We start from the raw sequence: 21,290 nt of genomic DNA, 5'->3' as shown, positions 1-21,290 counted from the left end.
GTGTGAATAGGGTGGTATAAGCTTTTAGATGACTTTGAATGCAACATTAAGGTATTTGGTCTTTACTAGGCAAAGAGGAGCCATTAAAGGTCTCTGATCTGGAGGAATGATAATGAGAATAATATTTTTAGAAAGAGAACTCTGGTATCAGTGCTGAAGGTCAACTGAAAAGCAGAAAGATAAGAGACAAGGAGATCAATTAGGAGGCTATCACAAAACTTGTAAGGCAGTATTTTTCAAACTGTGGGTCATGTGAAATCAACTTAGTGGTTTGTGACCAGCATTTAAAAAAGTGAAATCAAATTTAAAAAAATTATACTGGAACTTGTCCTATAAGGGTAAATATTGTTTTACAAACTTTATTCCAGTTCATATGTGTATCCATATATTTGATATTCATATTCATATGAATATATGTACTGAGTCATGAATTCAAAAAATCTTTTTTTTTTTTAGTGAGGAAGATTAGCCCTGAGCTAACACCTGTCTCCAAACCTCCTCCTTTTTTTTGCTGAGGATGATTTGCCCTGGGTTAACATCCGTGCCCATCTTCCTCTACTTTATATGTGGGACGCCTGGCACAGCATGACTTGATAAGCGGTGTGTAGGTCTGCACCCGGGATCCAAACCCTGGGCCACTGTCGAAGCAGAGCATGTGAACTTAACCACTACACCACCAGGCCAGCCCCTTCAAATGTATTTCTTACTGTGGAAAGCGGTCAAAAATGTTTGAAAACCCCCATCTAGGGGGCTATGATGAGGGTCTAAATTAAAGCTGTAGCTCCTAGAAATGGAAAAGCAACAAATTATTTGAGAGTTCTTTGAAAGAGTAGAGTTAGTAATGATCTTGGTTGTAGGGCTCGAGGGAAGTAAAGGGGGAATATGGTAAGCTAAATAATGGCTCACCAAAAGATAGCTACATCCTAATCCCTGGAATCTGTGAATGTTACCTTATATGGGAAAAAAGAACTTGGCATATGTGATTAAGTTAGGGATCTTAAGATGGGGCGAGTATCCTTGATTATCTAGGTGTTGCCTAAATGCAATAACATGTATCCTCATAAAAGGGAGGCAGAGAAAGATTTGACACAGACCAAAAATGAGAAGGCAATACGACCATGGAGGCAGAGACTGGAGTGATGCCGTCATAAGGAATGTGGCAGCCACCAGAATCTAGACGAGGCAAGGAACAGATTCTCCCCTAAAGCCTCCGGAGGGAGTGTGGTTCTGTCAAAACCTTGATTTTGCCCCAGTAAAACTGATTTCAGACTTCTGACATCCAGAACTGGGAGAGAATAAATTTCTGTTGCTTTAAGCCACCAAGTTTCAGCAGCCATAGGAAACTAGCACAAGGAGTCAGAAGCCTTGGCAACTGGGAAGGTGGCGGTCCCATTAACAAAGATAAGGAGCACAGGAAAAACAGGGATGGTGAGGAATTAAATTTTAAATATAACAAGTATGAAACACAAGACAAAGCTGAACAAAAAATATATAACAAAAATTCTGAATTTCTATTTAAGATATCTCAATTCTAACTCTAACATAGCTTTAAAATGTCTTTAAAATGTTCAGGTCTCATGTTATCTCTAATTTTCTTTGGATAATCAAACTTAAGACACATGATTTATATATTCTCTCTGTCATCTGACAATTACTGTGGTTAAAACAGGTGCCAGCTTCTAGGACTATGTAGTGTCTCTGGAATGTTTATTCGAATAACTAGAAATTCCAAGAACCATCTGTTACTGTGGATCACTTACTTAAGCCATTCAGGTTGGCAATTTTTTCAATGCAGTTTGTAGACAGTGAAAGCTTCCTTAAAGAGAACAAAGGAAAACTTGAATTAATATGAAAAAATTTTAAATGGTATATCAGAAATTATTCCTCAAGTGCTCATAGAAAATGATATTTAGGTTGTATTTCCTTTTTACACTGAATCCTTTTTCCCCCTCAGACATGGCATGTATTCCTTCATTTTGAAATCCTCATACTTTCTTTTTATGATTACAAAGGTATTAACACACTCATTGTAGAAAATTTAAAAAAACCTTTTTGAGGGCAGTTTGGTGTTATCTACTAAATTTTTTAATGCATGTGTTCTTTGACTCAGTGATTCATTTCTAGGAACACATCCTACTGAAATACTAATACAAATACCAAAAGATATATTAACTAGATTACTTATTGTATTATTGTAATAGCAAAAAAATGGGAAGAAATCTATAAACATCCATCAACTGACGAATAGATAATGAAATACTATGCTGCCACTAAAACAAATGAGATTGGGCTATAAATACCAACTTGGGAAGATGTCCATGATCTGTAGTTAAGTTAAAAAACCATCTAGCAGAACAATACATTTTATATGATCCTTTTATAAAAAGTAGAACTTTATATATGCATGTATGGAAATATTTATTTTCTCATGTGTTAAATCATTCAGAAATGTATATTGTAAGAAGTCATATGTAATCCTCAACACCCCACACATTCCCCCAGAGAGAACTACTTTTAATAGTTCGTATAAACTTGTCTAGATTTTTTCTATACATTTGTTAATTACATAAAAACAAATTTTGGGGCTGGCCTGGTGGCACAAGCAGTTAAGTGCGTGTGCTCCATTGCGGCGGCCTGGGGTTCGCCGGTTCGGATCCCAGGCGCACACCGAGGCACCACATGTCAAGCCATGCTGTGGCGGTGTCCCATATAAAGTGGAGGAAGACGGGCATGGATGTTAGTCCAGGCCCGGCTTCCTCAGCAAAAAGAGGAGGATTGGCAGATGTTAGCGCAGGGCAGATCTTCCTCACAAAAAAAAAAATCAAAAAACAAATTTTAACGGGAGCATAATTACATATCCTGTCTTCCTTTCTTGATAAAAATGTCTAAGTAAATATCACGCAAAAAATATAATAAAAGCTAATTTTATTGACCATTTAATGTGTGCCCAGTATTCTCTGAAGTACTTTACATGTATTAACTATTTTAACTATCACAACAATCCTGTGAAGTATTATTATTATCCATATTTTACAAATGAGGAAACTGAGCAACAAAGATGTTAAACAATTTGCCTAATATTACACAGCCAGAAAGCAGCACAGCCAAATTTAAAACGCCCAAAATTTGAGGCCAGCCTGGCGGCGCAAGCGGGTAAGTGCACACTCTCTGCCGCGGCGGCCCAGGGTTCGCCGGTTCGGATCCCAGGCGTGCACTGAGGCACCGCTTGTCAGGCCATGCTGTGGCGGAGTCCCATATAAAGTGGAGGAAGATGCGCATGGATGTTAGCCCAGGGCCAGTCTTCCTCAGCAAAAAAAGAGGAGGACTGGCAGATGTTAGCACAGGGCTGATCTTTCTCACAAAAAAAACCCCCAAAATTTGACTCTAAAATATGTGATCTTATCCTTTATGATTTGACTTGAAGAGGAATTATTCACATTTCTGCTTGAAACAACAAAAGCAAATACTGTACAGTGTAAATCATTGGTCAAATCTATATATTTTCTAGTCATCCACCACTCCCAAGAACTCCCAGTGAAAAATGGAGTGCCTTAAATCTGGGAATATGGTTGAGGAATAATTTATTCATTGTTCTTTAGGCAACCTACCCAAAGAGATTGTCAGCAAAAAGATGAATAGGTTGACTTCTTTTAAGCAGTTTCCAAGGAACTTTGGTATGAGGTACAAAACCCTCTCAAATGTTTGCCTTTGAGATGGCTTTATGTAAAGAGATATTTGACCACTTTGAAATCATGCTTCTGAAGCCAAAAAACCATCTAAGGTGGATTTTTATGTAATATGCTGTGCTCTCATCATAAAGAACAAATTGCATACAATAACTCAAGATGTTTGCTTTTCCCTTTCACTCCAAAGACAGATACTAGTCTAATGCATAGGTTCACAAATATGTATCTAAAAATCACCCAAGTTGCTTATAATAAACAGATTCCTAGGTCTCATCAGCAGATATTGTGTTTCTATAAATTTTGGGTGGGGCTTATCTCCTGCATAAGGAGATTCTTATGTAGGGAGTGAGGGAACCACACTGAGAAAAATACAGGGTGAAGAAATCCGAATGAACCCCAAGTGATTCTATAACATTCTATAGCTCTGACAAGAGACACTGCAGCCTGAGAGCATGATTACAAGGTGTCATGGTATAATTGCCTCAAATTCGCCGCAGAATCCTGCTAAAAAGTAAACAGAGTATTTAGAAAATAAGTTAAAAGGAATTAATATAGATCTGACACTTAAAGTCATGGGAAATAGGACTACAAAGTAATAATTGTAACTTGATCCCAATTAGAAAAAAAATTAGAAGGCCCTATATCAAAATGCTAACACTGATTCTCAAAAGGTGGTGCCATTTTGGTTGATATTAATTTCTTTTCTTTGTGCTTTTTATATTTTCTACAGGTTTTGCAATGTATTTTTATAATTTGAAGTTTTTTTAAAGCAATATGTCTTAGGCCTCTAGTAAGTACAGTACTATTTCGGTGAATAATTTTACAAGAGCAGGTACTAGATTTTATGACAGAGCAATAGTTTTATTGTGTTATTGAGCTTTTCCCAAGAGACAAAGAAATTTCTATTTTCTGGGCACCTTATAAAAATATTTGTAAAAAAATATTGTATTATTCAGGATAACTCTATTAATAATTCTATATACCAATAATCTTTTATATTTGGCCTTGCCAAAGGGAGAATTACACTAAGCAAACGAAAAAAGAAATGAAGATCGCAGAAAACAAACATATTTTTCTAGTTTTGTATTTAGAAAAGGAAGGGAAATTTAACAGCAATACAACAAGGATGAAAAAAGACAAGAGAACTTACTCGCAATTAGCGAGTGTGGACAAGGATGCATCCATCTTCTCTATAGGGGGAATCTGGGCATAAAGCTTTATCTCTTTGGCTTCGGATGGCTTCTGACTGGTTTTCTCTTCCTATGATAAAATAAATTTGGAAGAAAATGATCCCTGATTGTAATGTGGAACTAAAAAAGGCAAGAATTTCCCAAAGCTTTTCAATGTTTATTTCAAAACAATTATTAGAATTTAATAATTCTGTGTATTCTTTACGGTTCACTTATTGACATTTACCTACTGACCCTGATAACTAGGCTTCTATGTGGCTGATTCCGATAATTCATTGTTAGGTCCCAACCAAATGGAAAGGAGGAGGAAAGAAAAAAATTTTTATTTCTGTAATATTTAAAATCCTTTAAGAGTCTATCAATTAACCAACAAAAACAAAACACAACAACAACGAAAACATTTTCCTGGGGAGAACTCCTTGTCCCAAAACAACCTTTTCTTAAATATCAGATTCAGATCTATAAGATCAACTGTTTTCTTTGTCATCTCATCTTCCTTTTTCAATACACAGTTCAGTCTGAGCTAGAACCCCCAAACACCAAGAATTTTGGAAGATATTCTCTTTACTGCACAGCTGAGGTCAAAGCTATTTGCTCTACAATAATTTACTACTAAATTCTACCTTAGAATTTAATTCTGGTACTAAGTACACAATTTGAAATTTAATTACCAGTATATGCTGACTAATAATATTTTCTAAGTACCTCAACACTTAAGAGTGAGTTCTATTTCTCCAACAAAACAGCAAGCTCCTTAAAGCTCAGGGACCATTTCCTTTGCTTCCCTATGTTTTCTATAACCCAGTGCAATGTAAGACACAAGAGGCTTATTTTAAAAAATCAAATCATAACACATCAATAATAGAAAATATAATCAGTTGAAAGAAAGAGATCTAATATACATCCATTCAGTACTCAATTTTGTGCCATACACTTATAGGTTAGGGGAGGGGAAACTGACACCCAGTAGATCCTCAATAAATGTTGGGTTAATCAGTCAAAGAGTGAGATTGATGTCTTCAAATACATCAAAGATTTATGGCCAGAATGTAATCTAGAAATAGAACCTACAAACCAAAACAAAAAAACAACCATTTGTTATTATAAGTAAATAAAATAAAGTCCTAAAATCTAATTCAAGGAAAACTGAATCTAATTAATTAATAAAGCCTACTCCATACTGTCTTTTTAACAACACAGATTTTTCATTAACCAAACAGAAATAAAGTTTAAAAATGCAATTAGGGTACAAAGAAATTTATAAGCACTAAAATAAGAACTCAAATATTTCATTATCCTATTCACTTTGTCTATTTTCCTTAGCAAGTTTCTTGAAAGACTTTTTATTCAAAGCCCAGCTACAAAAGCAAAAGATGCATTATTACGTGAAAAATTATTGAAAACATAGACAAATAAGTTATCATTGGGTATACATATGGAGGAGCCATCTCTATACTCCATGGAAATTCTGTCTATAATGCTAAATTACAACTGTTCAAACTTTATAGAATGTTATATTCAAATTATTTATAGTTTATATTTAATGCATGTTTTTTGTAATGCAGTTTCCTTTCTAATATTACTATATGCTCTAGTATTTTTCTCTAGCTTTCTTGAGATATAATTGACATATAACATGGTGTCAGTTTAAGGTATACAATGTGATGATTCAATACATGTATATATTGCAAAATGATTACCACAATAAGATCAGTTAACACATCCATCACCTCACATAATTATTTTTTGTGTGTGCTGAGAACATTTAAGATCCACTTTCTTAACAACTTTCAAGTATATAATACAGTATTATTAACCATAGTCATCATGCTGTACATTAGATCCCCAGAACTCATTCGTCTTATAACTGGAAGCATGTACCCTTTGATCAACATCTCCTCATTTCCCCCAGTCCCCAACCCCTGGCCACCACCATTCTACTCTCTGTTTCTGAGTTATGCTTTTTTAGATTCCACATATAAGTAAGATCATACAATATGTGTCTTTCTTTATCTGATTTATTTCACTTAGCATGATGCACTCAAGGTCCATCCATGTTGTCACAAATGGCAAGATTTCCTTCTTTTTTATGGCTGAATAATATTCCATTGTGTATATAAACACATTTCCTTTTTCCATTCATCCATTGATGGACATTTAGGTTGTTTCCATGTCTTGGCTATTGAGAATAATGCTGCAATGAACATGGGGGTACGGATAGCTCTTCAAGATAGTGATTTCATTTCCTTCAGATATATATCCAGAAGTGAGATTGCTGGATCATATGGTAGTTCTATTTGTAAATTTTTGAGGAACCTCCATACTGTTTTCCATAGTGGCTGTACCAATTCACATTCCCACCAACAGTACACAAGAGTTCCCTTTTCTCCACATCCTCACCAACACTCTTTCTTGTCTTTTTGATGACAGCCATTTTAACAGGTGTGAGGTAAGATCTCACTGGTTTTGATTTGCATTTTCCTGATGATCAGTGATGTTGGGCATCACTTTAGTATCTTTATTCAATGTCTTTTCAGTTGTCTATGCATGATTTTTGTTTGTTCACATGGGCTGTCTCTGTTCTAACCTTCAAGAGGCTAAAACCATCATCTGTCTAATATCTAGATAATCCACAACACATACCACTCTATCATCTGAAAATGACATGTAGTTTAATGATGATAAAGTTGAAAAAGAAAATGTACTGTAACACAGAGGTTCCAGTCATCTTATAGTAATAGATGAATTAGCCTTGCCATATTTAAATTTTCCAGTGGTCAGATTTTTTAATTGAAATTTTTATTGAAATATTTGAAGACCCACCTGTAGTTATAAAAAGTAATACAGAGAGATCCCTTGCACACCCCAGTTTCCCCCAATGGTAACATTTTGAAAAACTATAGTATAATATCACAACCAAGATATTGATATTGATACAATCCACTGATTTCAATCATATTTTCCCAATTTACTTGTACTAATTTGTACATATAAGTGTGAATGTTTGTATGTGTGTACTAAGTTCTATACTTTTATCACCTGTATAGGTTCATGTATCCACCACGATGGTCAAGGCAGCTAAACAGTTCCAATACCACAAAGATCCCTTGTAGTGAATGGTCAGATTTAAATAACTATCCCCAAATTCTCCTTGTATGGTTTCTAAAACAAGTAAAAACTCATATACTCACCCATCTGGCTAGGGCTTCTTTGATTGTTGTTGCTTTTGCCTTAAAAAGATTAGGGAAAAAAGGGTCTTTATTGGTGTGATTTGTTGATTCAATTGTCACGCAATAATTATTGGCCGTGGTGTCTACCATTAAAAAGATTAATTTCTTTCTTTGAGACTTGATATTGCAAAGAGTGTGTTTTAAGCTTCTGACATCAGAATAGTTTATTTAAATACTTCTCAGAGAAATTGAGAAAATCATGATGCCAGGCCCATATACTTCACTCCCACTTTGTTTATAAAAAATATATAACTTTCAACACTTGAAATTAAAATATATCTTATTTCATTGATTCTACGACCTAATCTTCTTTTACATTTTAACATCTTTGACATTTGGATGCATCTTACAACCAGGAACAATTTAAAATTGCTGTGGCCAGGCGGCAGTGGTGAAGTTTTAGAAAAATATTAACTATTTTATTTCATATACATATATTCCTTTTTATGTTTGCAAAGGACAACATATGATAAAAATCTATATGCTTAAACACATTTAAAAGAACTCTGTCAATACATACAAAATAAAAATTCTAAGTGATAAGAAATTATTTGTCATAGTTTAATTCCAACTTTGTATTTTTCTTTCTTAGTAAAACATAAAATAATGTTGCACCTTATAATTAATAGTACCTTAGATTCAATTTAATATGATATTTAAAACTTTAAAGGTGAGCAAAGGATGACATACTTTGAATTATTGCTGGAGCTCATAAGAAAAAGAAAGAGAGAACCCTAAACAATAACAAAAGGAAAGTTTTAAAAGTATATACCATATATCTAGAAAGTAAAGACATACTAATAAATAACTCCCTTGGGTTAAAAAGAATATTATAAATTAAAGGAAAATAATAAAATAAAAGACAAAAAATGTCAAAATTTGAGGAACATAACACTTAAAAGGAAACTTATAGCTTCAAATACATTTATTTGAAAATAAGAGAGAACAAGAGATAGAAAACAAATAAGCTAAGCATTCAAGATATTGGAAAAAGTACGTCATTGCAAACCCAAAGAAGGCAGAAGGAAACACAAAGGAAGAAGTCAATGAAAAACAGTACAGGGGAAAAAAAGATGAACAAAACTAAAAGTTGGTTCTTAAATGTCTGGCAAGTCTGACTGAGCAAAACAGAGAGAGATACAAATTAAAAATATAGACTAAATAAGGAGAAATAACGCAGATACCAGAGATTTTAAAAATAAAATATTATAAGCAAATATATAATAATAAGTTTGAAAACCTAGACAAAGTATGCATTTCTAGAAAAAACAAAAGTGCCAAAACTGTCACAAGAATCAGAAAATTCGAATAGACCAATAACTATGTAAAACATTAAAAAGATAAACAGATTTACCCTCATCCTCCTCCCCTAAAGCTCCAAGCCTAGATAATTTTACAAACTTTCAAGGGACAGAGAGTCCCTGTTATACAAGTTGTTTTAAAAACCAGAAAAAGAGGCAAAGCTGCCAACTTATTTTATGAAGCTAGGATAACCTTGATGCCATAACCAGTTAAGGAGCCCTCTCTACTTCTCAACACAGATTTGAAAATTCTAGATACAACACTAGATTTCCAAACCCAGTAGTGTATAATGATCATGATCAAGGCGGCTTATCTCAGGAGCATAAAGATTGTTTAAAAACAGAAAAATCTATAAATGTAGATCATGTATTAATGGATTAAAGAGAGAAACACATTCATTTAAATAAGTACAGAAAAAGTATTTGATAAAGTTTTACATCTGATATTAAAAGCTCTCAACTAAGAGTTAAAGGGAAATTCCTTACTTGATAAAAGCTACACACCAAAAGCTATAACATACCACGCTTAATGGAGAAATTCATCCATTTCAGCAAATATTCATTGAGTATCTACTACGTACCAAACATTCTTCTACGTGCTTAGGATGTATCAATGAACAAAACAAAAACTCCTGCCTTCAGGGAACTTACATCCATTGGAGAGAGACAGATGGTAAACAATATATGTAATAAATAGTGTTACATAGTACATTAGAAGGTGACAATTACTAAGGAAAAAGAAAACACTGAGCTTGGTAAGGGGTATCAGGATGTGGGTATACATGTGTGGAGCATATTTACTTTAAATAAGATGACCAAGGTAGGCGAAATTGGGAAGGCAACGTTAAGTATTCTCTTTAAGATCCCAAACACATCAAGGATGCCTACTATCATTGTTACTGTTTAACATGGTACAAGAGATCTTTATTAATATCATAATAAAAAGAAACACAAATCGGAATGATTAAAAGGAGGAAATAAAACGCACTATGTGCAGATGATCATCTATATAGAAAACACAATAGAATAAACTGACAAATATTAGAACAAATGGAGTTCAGCAGTGACGAACACTGTTTAACAAAGTTAACAGAAAAATTGGGAGAAGATATTTTCAATGTAAAACCAATATCTAAAACATACAAGGAACGGGCCGGCCCCGTGGCTTAGTGGTTAAGTGCGCGCACTCCGCTGCTGGCGGCCTGGGTTCGGATCCCGGGTGCGGACCGACGCACCGCTTCTCCGGCCATGCTGAGGCCGCGTCCCACATACAGCAACTAGAAGGATGTGCAGCTGTGACATACAACTATCTACTGGGGCTTTGGGGGGAAAATAAATAAATAAATGAAATCTTTAAAAAAAATAAATAAATAAAACACACAAGGAACTCCTAAAATTCAAAAACAATAAGAAAAACGGAAAAGTTGGCAAAAACTATAATCAGAAAATTCACAGAAACTGAAATCCAGATGACCAACAAGAATATCATGAGATGTTCCAACTCACTGAAAATCAGAGAAATGCAAAGTAAAACAATGGGATACTAAAATACATCCTCAGACTGGCAAAAACTGGAAAGGTGGTGAGAATGTAGAGAAATGGGAACTCGCATGCATTACTGAAGGAAGTAAAAACCAGCCATTCTGGAAAGCAGTCGGACAGTGCCTCGAGAAATTAAGTATGCATAAACTCTATGACTCCGAAATCCCACTCCTCGGTATATTTCCCAGAGAAACCCTTGCATGGGTCCATGAAAAGACACATATAAGAACACTTTCAAGTTGGAAGCAATCTAGCTGTCTATTGTGGCAATACAGAATCGGTTTATAAGGTCACTAGTTCCCCTATAGATAGCAGGAGTCAAAAACTCAAATGCCTAAAGGACCAATGGACATCATTAATGGATAACGCTGGCCGTACAAAGAGGATGACCTCTACTCAGCTCTAGAAAACTGTTGGCAGGTGGGACTTGGGACAAGAGTTACCCTAATATCACACTTCTTCAAATATAATAACTCCATTAATTGAAAGTAACACCCTAATTTTATATACCAATAAGAAAAGATGCTGCCAATTATATGACATCATCATATTTCAGTAATACAAAAATGTGAAAAAAAAATGCGTCCAATGGTGAAATATGGTATTTCTGATTTTTCAGAGAAGCCAGAATTCTGGGTTTTGGTGTGAAACATGATAATTTGTAAAACATTGGAATTTTTTTAAAAATTAAAACACTATGTGGGCCTGTATTTCTGGAGGGCCCCAGAATTACTAGTTTGCAGCCTCAGCTAGCTTCATCTAATTACTAGTTCTGATTCTCTATTTGAAGATTTTTAATAATTCTCTTGGTTAATATTTTCGGAATTATTTAGGGATGATTCTTTCTTCAACTGGATATAAACCTAGGTTCCAGAACTTTTTACTTCCCTTGGCAGTGGTTTTCAGCTAAATGTCTGTGGAATAAAGTAAGGAAAGCGGGGTGGGGGGTGGGGCACGGGGACGGGACGGACGGACTGCTTTTAAAGAGTGGTACTTAATCTTCTGGTTGAGGGCGGGCATGACTTCCTCATCATTTCCATTTCCTGGGCTCAATTTCTGCCCACTTATACAGCACTGGAATCACAAAAAGAAGACAACTAATGCACTTATTCTTCATAAACATTTCCACCCGGCAGGACAATCACATACTTTGCTAAATAACTTTGGCTGGGTCTGTAACCAACCAACAACATCCCTTTTCAAACTACTAGTTGGAACTACCAAATATATAAGCAAGAGAGTGCACACTTTAAGTAGCAGTTGAGGAGCATCACTAGGTAAAATCATTACTTCATAAACAGCTTTGATTGGATAGAACACTCATAGATTTCAAAGTATTTCTCAAAGTGTGTGTGTGGGGCGCCCTTCAATTTTAGAATCACTTGAGGTGCGTTGTCGAAATGCACATTCCCGAACCAACCCCCTAACATTTAAAAAATTCATAATGTGCATTCCAATAAGCTCATACCTAGGGCGACTGCAGTCATATTTATGCACGCTGAAATTTGAGAAACACTACCCTAATACATTCTATCGGGGTGGGTTTTACAATGTTACCTAAATGACTGCGCTCAACAGTCATTCAGAGGGCCACCTGGGCAGGTTACACTTTAGGAATACTGCTGTATCGGTGTTACACTCCTCTCATAACCAGCTCCCTTCCATCTCGCCAGGGTGGTGGTGGTAGTGGGGGATTACTTCTATGTAAAGAGATATCCTTATTCACACTCTGCCTTCCATCACCTTTCCTACTCTAATCCGCTTTTTTTGGAGAATTTCCTGCTCTTTGCCCTTCCTTTTCTCCGCCAGAGTCCCACCACATTAACCCAACCTCCAATCCGTTCCAGGCCGCCCTCACCCCAGACCACCCCCTGCCAGGGCTTCTCTTTCGCCTCAGGCCTCTGACTCCGCGGAGCTAGCGTCCGCTACCGGCTCCCTTCCGCTGCTCGAGGACCCTCCAACGCTCAACACTCCACAGTCACCCTTTTCCACTTCCAATATCTTCTCAGCTTTGGCTACGGGGATCTGAGGGTACTTACCATTCCGGCCGTTGCTACTGTCACTGCTCTGGTTGCTAGGGCCCGGCGGGGTCAGTGCGCGTGCGCACTTCTCCGAGCTCTCCGCGGACGCCCACCCCGGCAGCGGTCCTTTCTCTCCTCCCTCTGGGTGGCGCGAGAGGGGCATTGTGGGACTGCGCGGCGGCCGCCTGGGTCCTCCCATCCGGCTGCCGCTAGATTCCCAGTGGTTGCAGGTGATGCGCTTGGCTCGGACGCCTAGCTGCGCAGAGTCGTCAGGAGATGTGCTTTTGCCTATCGGAAGCGATTTCAGCTAATCTGGAGTGACGTACCTGCCTAAAGTTTAAAACTTTAAAATCTCCTCGTAATGATTGCCTCTCCCATAAAAGAACTTTAAAATTCCCTTCCCTTACAGATTGCCCGTCCCGTCCTTCTCTTGACTGCCTGCTGTCCGTCGACTGAGGCTACCCGGAGCTAAACTCAGCTGAATTTCTTCGGTTACCTTCCCCCAGCCCCTGCAGGGAGTCAGAGGCGGCTGAAAGCATAAAATGTTGGTTTTATGTTACATAACCGAGGGTGTGTGTGTGTGTGTGTGTGTGTGTGTGTGTCGCCCCCCCCAATCAAATTAGCCAAAAATTGTAAAAATACTCCAAGTTGCTAGGGGTATGGAGAAATGTAGACGCGTGTATACACTGCTGTTTATAATTGATACAGCCTTTCGGGAGGGCTGTTGGCAATATGTATTAAAGCTTTAAAAACTTTGTTTTTGCAGGTCTACTTCTAGGTCTTCATCCTGAAGAAATGATCAGACAAGTGCACAGAGATACGTGTTCAAAGTTTTAATAGCAAAAAGAAAACCCGATGTCAACAAGAGAATTGGTATTGCTGAACATCCAAACAATGAAATAATATAGTACTTCCATTAAAAGTGTTGCTGAAAGCACCTATTCACATGCAAAGATAGCCATGATATATTAATTTAAAATGGAAGTTACCAAACAAAATAGTTGGTATGATACTCTTAAAAATTATATATAGCACACACATATATATGTAATATATTTAAAAGGATATTATGAGGGTTTAATGTTTATTACGGACTGAATTGTGCCCCCTCAAAATTCATAGGTTGAAGCCCTAACCCCCAATGTGACTGTATTTGGAGACAGGGCCTTTAAGGAGGTAATTATAGTTAAATGGGGCCCTAAGAGTGGGGCCCTAATCCAAAGGACTGGTTTGCTTTTAAGAAGAGGAACAATGGTGTGAGTGGTGAGCACAGGAGAAAGGCCATGCAAGGACACAGGGAAAAGGTGGTAATCTGCAAGCCAAGGAGAGAGGCCTCAACAAAAACCAATCCCGTTGGTACCTTGATCTTGGACTTCCAGCCTCCAGAACCGTGAGAAAACAAATTTCTGTTGTTTAAGCTATCCAGTCTGTGGTATTTTGTTATGGCAACCTGAGCAGATTAATAGAATGTTCATTTTGCTTATCTTCTAATTGTTCTATAATGTGGATGTTTTAAATTTTGAAATAAGAAATAAATTTTATCTTGAAAAAGGTAACTTAATCACATTTATAAAAATAGGCAAAAGTAAAATGTTTATTGAAGAAAATAAAAATGTGTATACATGGGGCCAGCCTGGTGGCATATGGTTAAGTACAGGCACTCCACTTTGGTGGCCCTGGGGTTCACAGGATCCCGGGCTCCGACCTGTGCACTGCTCATCAAGCCATGCTGTGGCTGCATCCCACATACAAAGTAGAGGAGGATGTTAGCTGAGGGCCAGTCTTCCTCACACACACAAAAAAAGTATATTCATAACATATCCAACTTTTGTTCTTGTGTTTTTTCAGAAGATCTCTATACCTCCACATCTCTCTGAGCTAGAATTCTTCCTTGCCTGCCAAAATCTCTACTAGGTTTGTTGATGTGGCTGTAAAGGGAATCTAATCCTCAAACATATCTCATAACCCAGCAGAGTTCCTTTTACTCAAAACTATGGATTACACCATAAGTAAGAAACTGGTATTAATGATGAAACATCATTAATCAATTTTATCTTTTTGCTCACTCAGAGCATTACATCTACTTCCTCCTTGTCATTGCAGTAGTAAACTTGACCATGAATATGTTTTATTTATCTGTAAATAAAACTATTTACCACTGTATAAACTGTTTATATAGCAGTTTATATATAAATATATAAATATATATACTGCTATATAAACAGAAATTTGCTTGTCTCTGCAAATTCACAATATCTTGGTACATTTCCCATCAAGTACATTTTGAGTTTCAGATTCTCAAAGGTTAAAAACATTCACACAGGAAAAAAAAAAAAGAGATTTATATAACTTGGATCCTTAAATCCTGCAAAACGATAAAATAGATTCCCAAATCTGTTCAGGAGACAATATGGCTTTGGGTCCACTTGCTCTTGTTGCAGGCCTGGGTAAAAGAAAGCTAAGAGAAAAGTTTAAAAATATTATTGAAACAGTTTTTCAAAATGCAGAAAAATCTAGCAGACTCTTTGAAAAGTATAGGTAAAATAGTGTGAAATGATAGAAAACCAAATATGTTAGGAAATCTCTAATTTTTAAACAAGAATGTGGATTTAATAAAAGAGAAGAAAAACTGTCACATTTAACAGATGATTAGAGATTGAGCAAAATAGCTACAAGTTACATACCTTAAAATAAAATTAAAAAAAAGAACTTAAAGCCTAACAGAGTCATTAGTTCCCAAGGTTATTTGTATAGTCAAGAGGTTTATCAGTGCAAATTAGAATGAGCATTGTATCACATTTCAATAGTTGATTTCTCAGATTACGATTCTCATTATAGTTATTTGCTAAAAAGCCAGTTTCTCCCCTTACCATGTTTTTGGTCTATTTTAAAATAAACCTCTTTTAAAAATCTTACAGGAATACCCCAAAATCAAGAGGTAGTGTGTCTGTGCATATATATATAAATACACATAAAAAGTATGTATGTATACACATACTTTTTGATGTTAATAATTTGAAATGTGTTCAATTTAAAAAATAATGTTAATTTAGGGGGAGAAAACTATTAATACTACAAATTAGGGTGACAACACTTCATCCTCTGCCAAGAAGAACCCAAAATATAGTTCTGACCACAAGATCCACTGATCAACCAAAATCAAAGGCTAGTAATTATCACCGTAATCTTTCCCTTCAAGTACGTGGGGAAAAAAAACCAAACTAAATTATGATGAGGGCCAGAACTTTTAACACCTTCTAATTCCACACATATTTTTAAAGTTTAGAATCAAACCTCAGAACTTCAGCTAAGATTATTTAGTAAGTTAAGGCTGATCCACAAATTGTAATTAAATTTTTGGTGAAGGTAGTATAAGGTAGAAGGGATGAACTCTGTCTTTCCCTCAGATAATTACATTGTCTACATGTATAATTATCAACTTAGGACTAGAATCTGGAATCTGCCTCTTTTTAAATATATTTTTGAAACAAAGCGTGAAGAAAAGTTTTTTCAACTACAAATACAGAGATAAGGGAACTGTAGAGAATCAAAGTGTTTCTTAGTAATTGGTTGCCATTTTTAAAGCAGGTGTCCTAGGATTTCTAACTTTCTTAAAGATCCTAGAACAGGTGGCAACTGAAGAAAAATCAAAATCTGATTAACAGCAGAAAGGATTCTATGACTTCAGTCGACCACAAATTAGCCTCCGAGTCATCTTGTTAGAATTCACTCCACCCTCTGACCATTATAGAAAGTTATCAGAGCCCAGTGGTTCCTCTTCATAAAACCAGGGGCCTATATTCATGTATTCACCCCTGTTCAAAACAGTTTTGAAACCTCTGGGACAGATACAGCAAACTAATTTTCATACACCAGTATTTAAAAACCTCTGAAAGTACAGAAGGTGACAGGGAGGGTGGGAGGGAAGGGTGGGTAAATGGCAGATTGAAACTGATTTTCACTTAGCAATTACCTTGAGTTCAAGCTCAAACCAACCAAACATGGAGAAACATGGATAGTACCAAAGCTACAGGCTCTGATGAACCTGAAGCAAGTATTTTTACTTCTTTTAAAAGCTTGCAGATGCCCACGTGAAGTCCAGATCTCAGTCGTCATTTGTCAAAAATATTCAATCTGTCCCCTGATTTGTTCTGAGCATATTCTAGCCAGTTAACTGTTTACTGGTTAGCCTTCCCCCAGATACATGTGCAGAAACTCCAAGGCCTTCTTCCAAGACTCAATCTGAGCAACAGCATGAGCTTTGAGCTGCCCACTTCCCCAAACAGGCACCCCCAAAGTGGGTTGCGGGACGGCAGAGAAAAAAAGGGCTATAAGGGGGATCTATTCTGTGGCCAGAACTAGGGTGGCTTCACATGCTCTGTGAGGTGCTTCACAGCCATGTCAGCATAAACAGAGCTCTTCCAAAGCCTGTTGTCCTCTCCAAGGATAAAATGGAAATGAGCACTGGCTTTTTCGAGGGGGATGTGGTTTTCCTGGTAGGCTGGATCCAAGGAGTCCTCCAGCGCTTCATTAACATTGTATACTGCTGAATCGATGGCAGAGATTTTATCTAGGTTAAAAGGCAGTCCTGGCAGGATTAATCTAGCACGTGTAAGGGCAGTAGCTGTGTGAGAGATGCAGCCATTGATGATCCACAAGTGCAGCTGTATTTGGGAGAAAGCTAGCCATGGAAAACGCCAACTCTACCCCTTTTCCAGAACCAGTCATTCCGATGTTTGGACCTTTGACCTGGAGATTGAAGAAAAAGACAAACAAGGAGAGAGAGAGAAAAAAAGAAGGCATGATTATTAATGGAGTCACAAAGTCCTCAATAAAGAAAAGCCTTTTATGTATTAATCAGATAGCTTATTTACTTATTTATCCATTCATTCATTAGTTCATTCAACAGGTATCTGTTACAGATATTTTCCAACCCATTAGTCCCACTTTCTATATTCATTCTCTCCTGGCCCTAATGAGTTCATTTTAAACACATTTCTCCCTACCATCCCACTCACCTTTGGGTGACTTTGCATGAATTTAGCTGCCTCCTCAAAGTAACCTAAATGTTAAGTCCTTTATGATTGGAGGTAGATCTTCATAGCCAAAAAATGGCAAAGCCAGAGTAGCAAAAGCTCAACAGGCCAGGAGATTTGCTCGAGATTCATTTAACCCTCCATCACCAAACATATCAATCAAACCAGGAAAAGGACCACCTGTAAACCAGAAAGGAGATTAATCTTGGATTAGATGACAGAACATTAAATGGACTATGATAGCTAACATTTTCTATGGAAAATTCTAATTGTGTAATTTATCTTCTTTCTTTTTTAAACATCTGCCTCTTTGCTTTGAAAAGAAAACATCTGTTTTGGTTGAAATCAGTTTATTGTTGTGGCTGAAATAGACACATGTTTGGGCTATCTTGAAGCTGTAAATGTAAAAATATTTTTATATTTTTTCCCCATGAGAAAATAACTGGGAAATGGAAAAAATTATGAAAATTAGCACCAGAGATGTGGGAAGTGTTTTGGTTTGAAGTGTAAGTCCTGATAAATCTAAGCAAATAGTTCTGTGGGCTTTGAGTTAACAAAAGTATAATATCTCATGGAAAAAAAAGACATCCAACTTTCAAGGGCCCTTTGACTTCCCAATGAACTTAAGATACAGTCAGAGTCACCAAAATCCATAATTAAACAAACTTTAGACTACTTTAAAAGTCTAATGAAGGAGTAATATAAAGTGAACAATATATGTGGAAAGGCAGTAAAATGTCAAATATCCTCCCAATGTTGGTCTGTTATTTCTCTTTCAACATTCCTATTGGAGATTGTATTATTCATTCACCATTTCAAGAGAAAAATTTCTCAGCCAGTTGCTTCCTACTATTTTTCAGATATATGCCTCTGTGTTATTCCAGTTAAAAGTGCCAGATAAATCTATAAGAACAGAATAAGAGGCAAGAATATTAGGATAGAAACCAAACTAAGAGATCCAAAATTCCAGTGCGAGAGGCCGTTTCCAAGTTTTCAAATCTAGAAACAGGTTAGGGCACATCTAGCTATGTGAAAGCTACGGTGTACATATTAAGGCAGTGATTTTCACAAGGTGCTTTTCTTAACATTCAGATATCTCAGCATATCTTTTTTGTTTGTTTTTTAAATTAATTAATTAATTTTTTTCCCCCCAAAGCCCCAGTAGATAGTTGTATGTCATAGCTGCACATCCTTCTAGTTGCTGCATGTGGGACGTGGCCTCAGCATGGCCAGAGAAGCGGTGCGTTGGTGCGCCCCTGGGATCCGGGCCCCGGCCGCCAACAGCGGAGCGCGCACACTTAACCGCTAAGCCACGGGCCCGGCCCTCTCAGCATATCTTGATCTGCTCTTTTTAAAATTAGATAAATCTCAAGCATTTCTAGATTCAAGATTAGTTCCAGAAAGCCTAAAGCAAACTATGAAAAAGATATATAGAGCCTCAAATCACTCTGGCAAGAGAGTTTTCCAACCACAGGTTTCAAAATACTAACCTGATTACCACATTAAAATAACTGAGAATTTATTTATTTTGTTTCAATTCAGTAATTTAATTCTCAGTATGGAAATTTGCTAGGATCTTATTGGCTATCTCCAAGAAAAATGCCCCTCCCTCCAGCTACAAAAATGTTTTAATTCTCTCATTTAAAAGATTCTTAGTTGTTCCTAGGGAGGGGGAGAGTAGGGGATAAGCCAGACTGGGCTTTTAAAAATAAAAAGCCCTAATTATTTCACTAATTGATTCATTCACTCAGGCTGTGTTTATGGAGTTCCCAAAAGAAGGTCAGTTTGGAGCTCAAAGAGTTTGGCTGCATCCCAATTTTAGCATCACCTAGCTGTGTGATTTGGTTAAAACACCTTAGGCCTCTGGTTTCCTCATTTATAAAAGAAGTTGTTCTTTGATCTCTGAAATGAGCAACAAAACAGTTTTCTCATCAAGGTGAAGGTCTCCAGGGCATTAGAGTATGTCAGACAACAACAAGGTCGTCTTTATCCTAATATGAAGCCAGTATAAAAGAGGGACTAATATAATAGGACTTCAGTCACTTAGGGGCTTGAACAGATTGCAAGGAAAGATAGATTTGTATCCACTATTCTCATTTTTACAAGAAATTCATAACAGGAAAAGTTAAATTAACACAAAGCTCTGTCTAGTCGAGATAGGCAAACCAGCATTAATGCTAGAAACTTGACAGCAATTTTAGGCTTAGTACAGCAAACCTGCAAGGTGTATGCTTGCAAGGAATAGCGTCTGCAGCACTAGGGTTTTGGAGGGTGGGCTTTTGGCACAAGAGAGGTACCCAAGCATATTAAATTTAGATCCCAACCACCACTTAGGGGAGTGAATGTCCCACCTGATGTCTAGGCAACAAAAAAAAAAAGGAATTAAGGCGCTCGCTTTGTGTTCAGATGACAAATTAGCTAGCAAAGCAAGCCAGCTTTCATACGTCAATTCCCTAATTCCACTGCAAGGTCCTCTGCGGAATAGGCCTCACGCACCTGAGGGCAGCAGGAAGGCGCCCCGCAGGCGTCGGGCTTGCAGCGAGCGCGGCGCAGCGGAGCAGCTCGGGGCTGGAGAACCAGCGCTGCACCTGGGCGGGGGACAGCGTCGGGCCCAGCGGCACCGCTAGCTGCTGCGCGCGTGGTGGACGGTCACCTCCATTTTCAGGGGATTTTTCATCACGCCCCTCGGCATCTGGCTGAGGCAGCGATCCGCTGAGCCAGCTGGCGTGAGGCTCCACGCCCGTGACGTCGCCACCCAGAGCTCGGTCCCTGGCAGGTTCCGCCCCCCGCGGCCGCCCGCCTCGTGGTGGGCGAGTGAATGGAAGAGGCGGCCTCGCCAGCTGACCGCGGACGCTTGCAGGGTCACCGTGCCCTGGGGCCTAAGCCCTCCACTTTAATATTCAGGAGCTCGTCGGCCAGGCCAGTCTTGGGCGTGACGGTCAGGGTCGCAGTCTTTCGGGAAACAAGGGACGACCAAAGTGGCCATCGACTTCCGAACCTGGAGGGGCGTCCCGGGGGTTCGGAGCGCGGCCCAGGCCGCCCGCCACACGGCGCCAGCATCTTCGAGGCTTTGACCACAGCCACAGAGACAAGACTGGCGCCTGCCGGATGGCGAGTCAGCGCTCAGGGGCGGGCCCCGCACGGCAGGCCACGGCCAGGAGCCGGGCGGGGCCGGGAGGGGCGTGGCCAGGCGGGGCAAAAGCAGCCCAGCCAACTAGAGGACCTGGGCTGGTCCCTGGGGCGCCGCTTAGAAAACGGCTGCAAGAAGGGGCGACGTGGGAGGA

The 21,290-nt window shown here is 38.0% G+C and overlaps 1 protein-coding gene and 1 long non-coding RNA gene across 2 annotated transcripts in view; both read right to left on the bottom strand.

Moving 5' to 3' along the window:
* The window catches only part of DNAL1 (dynein axonemal light chain 1), a 38,320-nt gene extending 25,263 nt beyond the window's left edge, over positions 1-13,057 (bottom strand). The window contains exons 1-4 of the mRNA XM_058567302.1: positions 12,989-13,057; positions 8,068-8,106; positions 4,837-4,946; positions 1,761-1,816 (exon numbers count right to left, since the gene is read on the bottom strand). Of these exons, the coding sequence (XP_058423285.1) occupies positions 1,761-1,816; positions 4,837-4,946; positions 8,068-8,106; positions 12,989-12,991 (208 nt within the window). The 5' untranslated portion in view covers positions 12,992-13,057. The remainder of the gene's footprint in view (positions 1-1,760; positions 1,817-4,836; positions 4,947-8,067; positions 8,107-12,988) is intronic.
* A 731-nt stretch (positions 13,058-13,788) lies between these two features.
* Positions 13,789-21,082, bottom strand: LOC131420912 (uncharacterized). Its single transcript, XR_009223710.1, has 3 exons — positions 20,503-21,082; positions 17,989-18,186; positions 13,789-17,719 (listed from the first exon to the last, which is right to left on the bottom strand). It is a non-coding gene; the product is annotated as an uncharacterized LOC131420912 (long non-coding RNA).
* Between the last annotated feature and the right edge of the window lie 208 nt (positions 21,083-21,290).

This window comes from Diceros bicornis, chromosome 24 (assembly GCF_020826845.1).
Source record: "Diceros bicornis minor isolate mBicDic1 chromosome 24, mDicBic1.mat.cur, whole genome shotgun sequence".
Lineage (NCBI taxonomy): Eukaryota > Metazoa > Chordata > Mammalia > Perissodactyla > Rhinocerotidae > Diceros > Diceros bicornis.
Note: the sequence above shows the minus strand (reverse complement) of the source record. Positions and strands in the feature narration are given on the sequence as shown.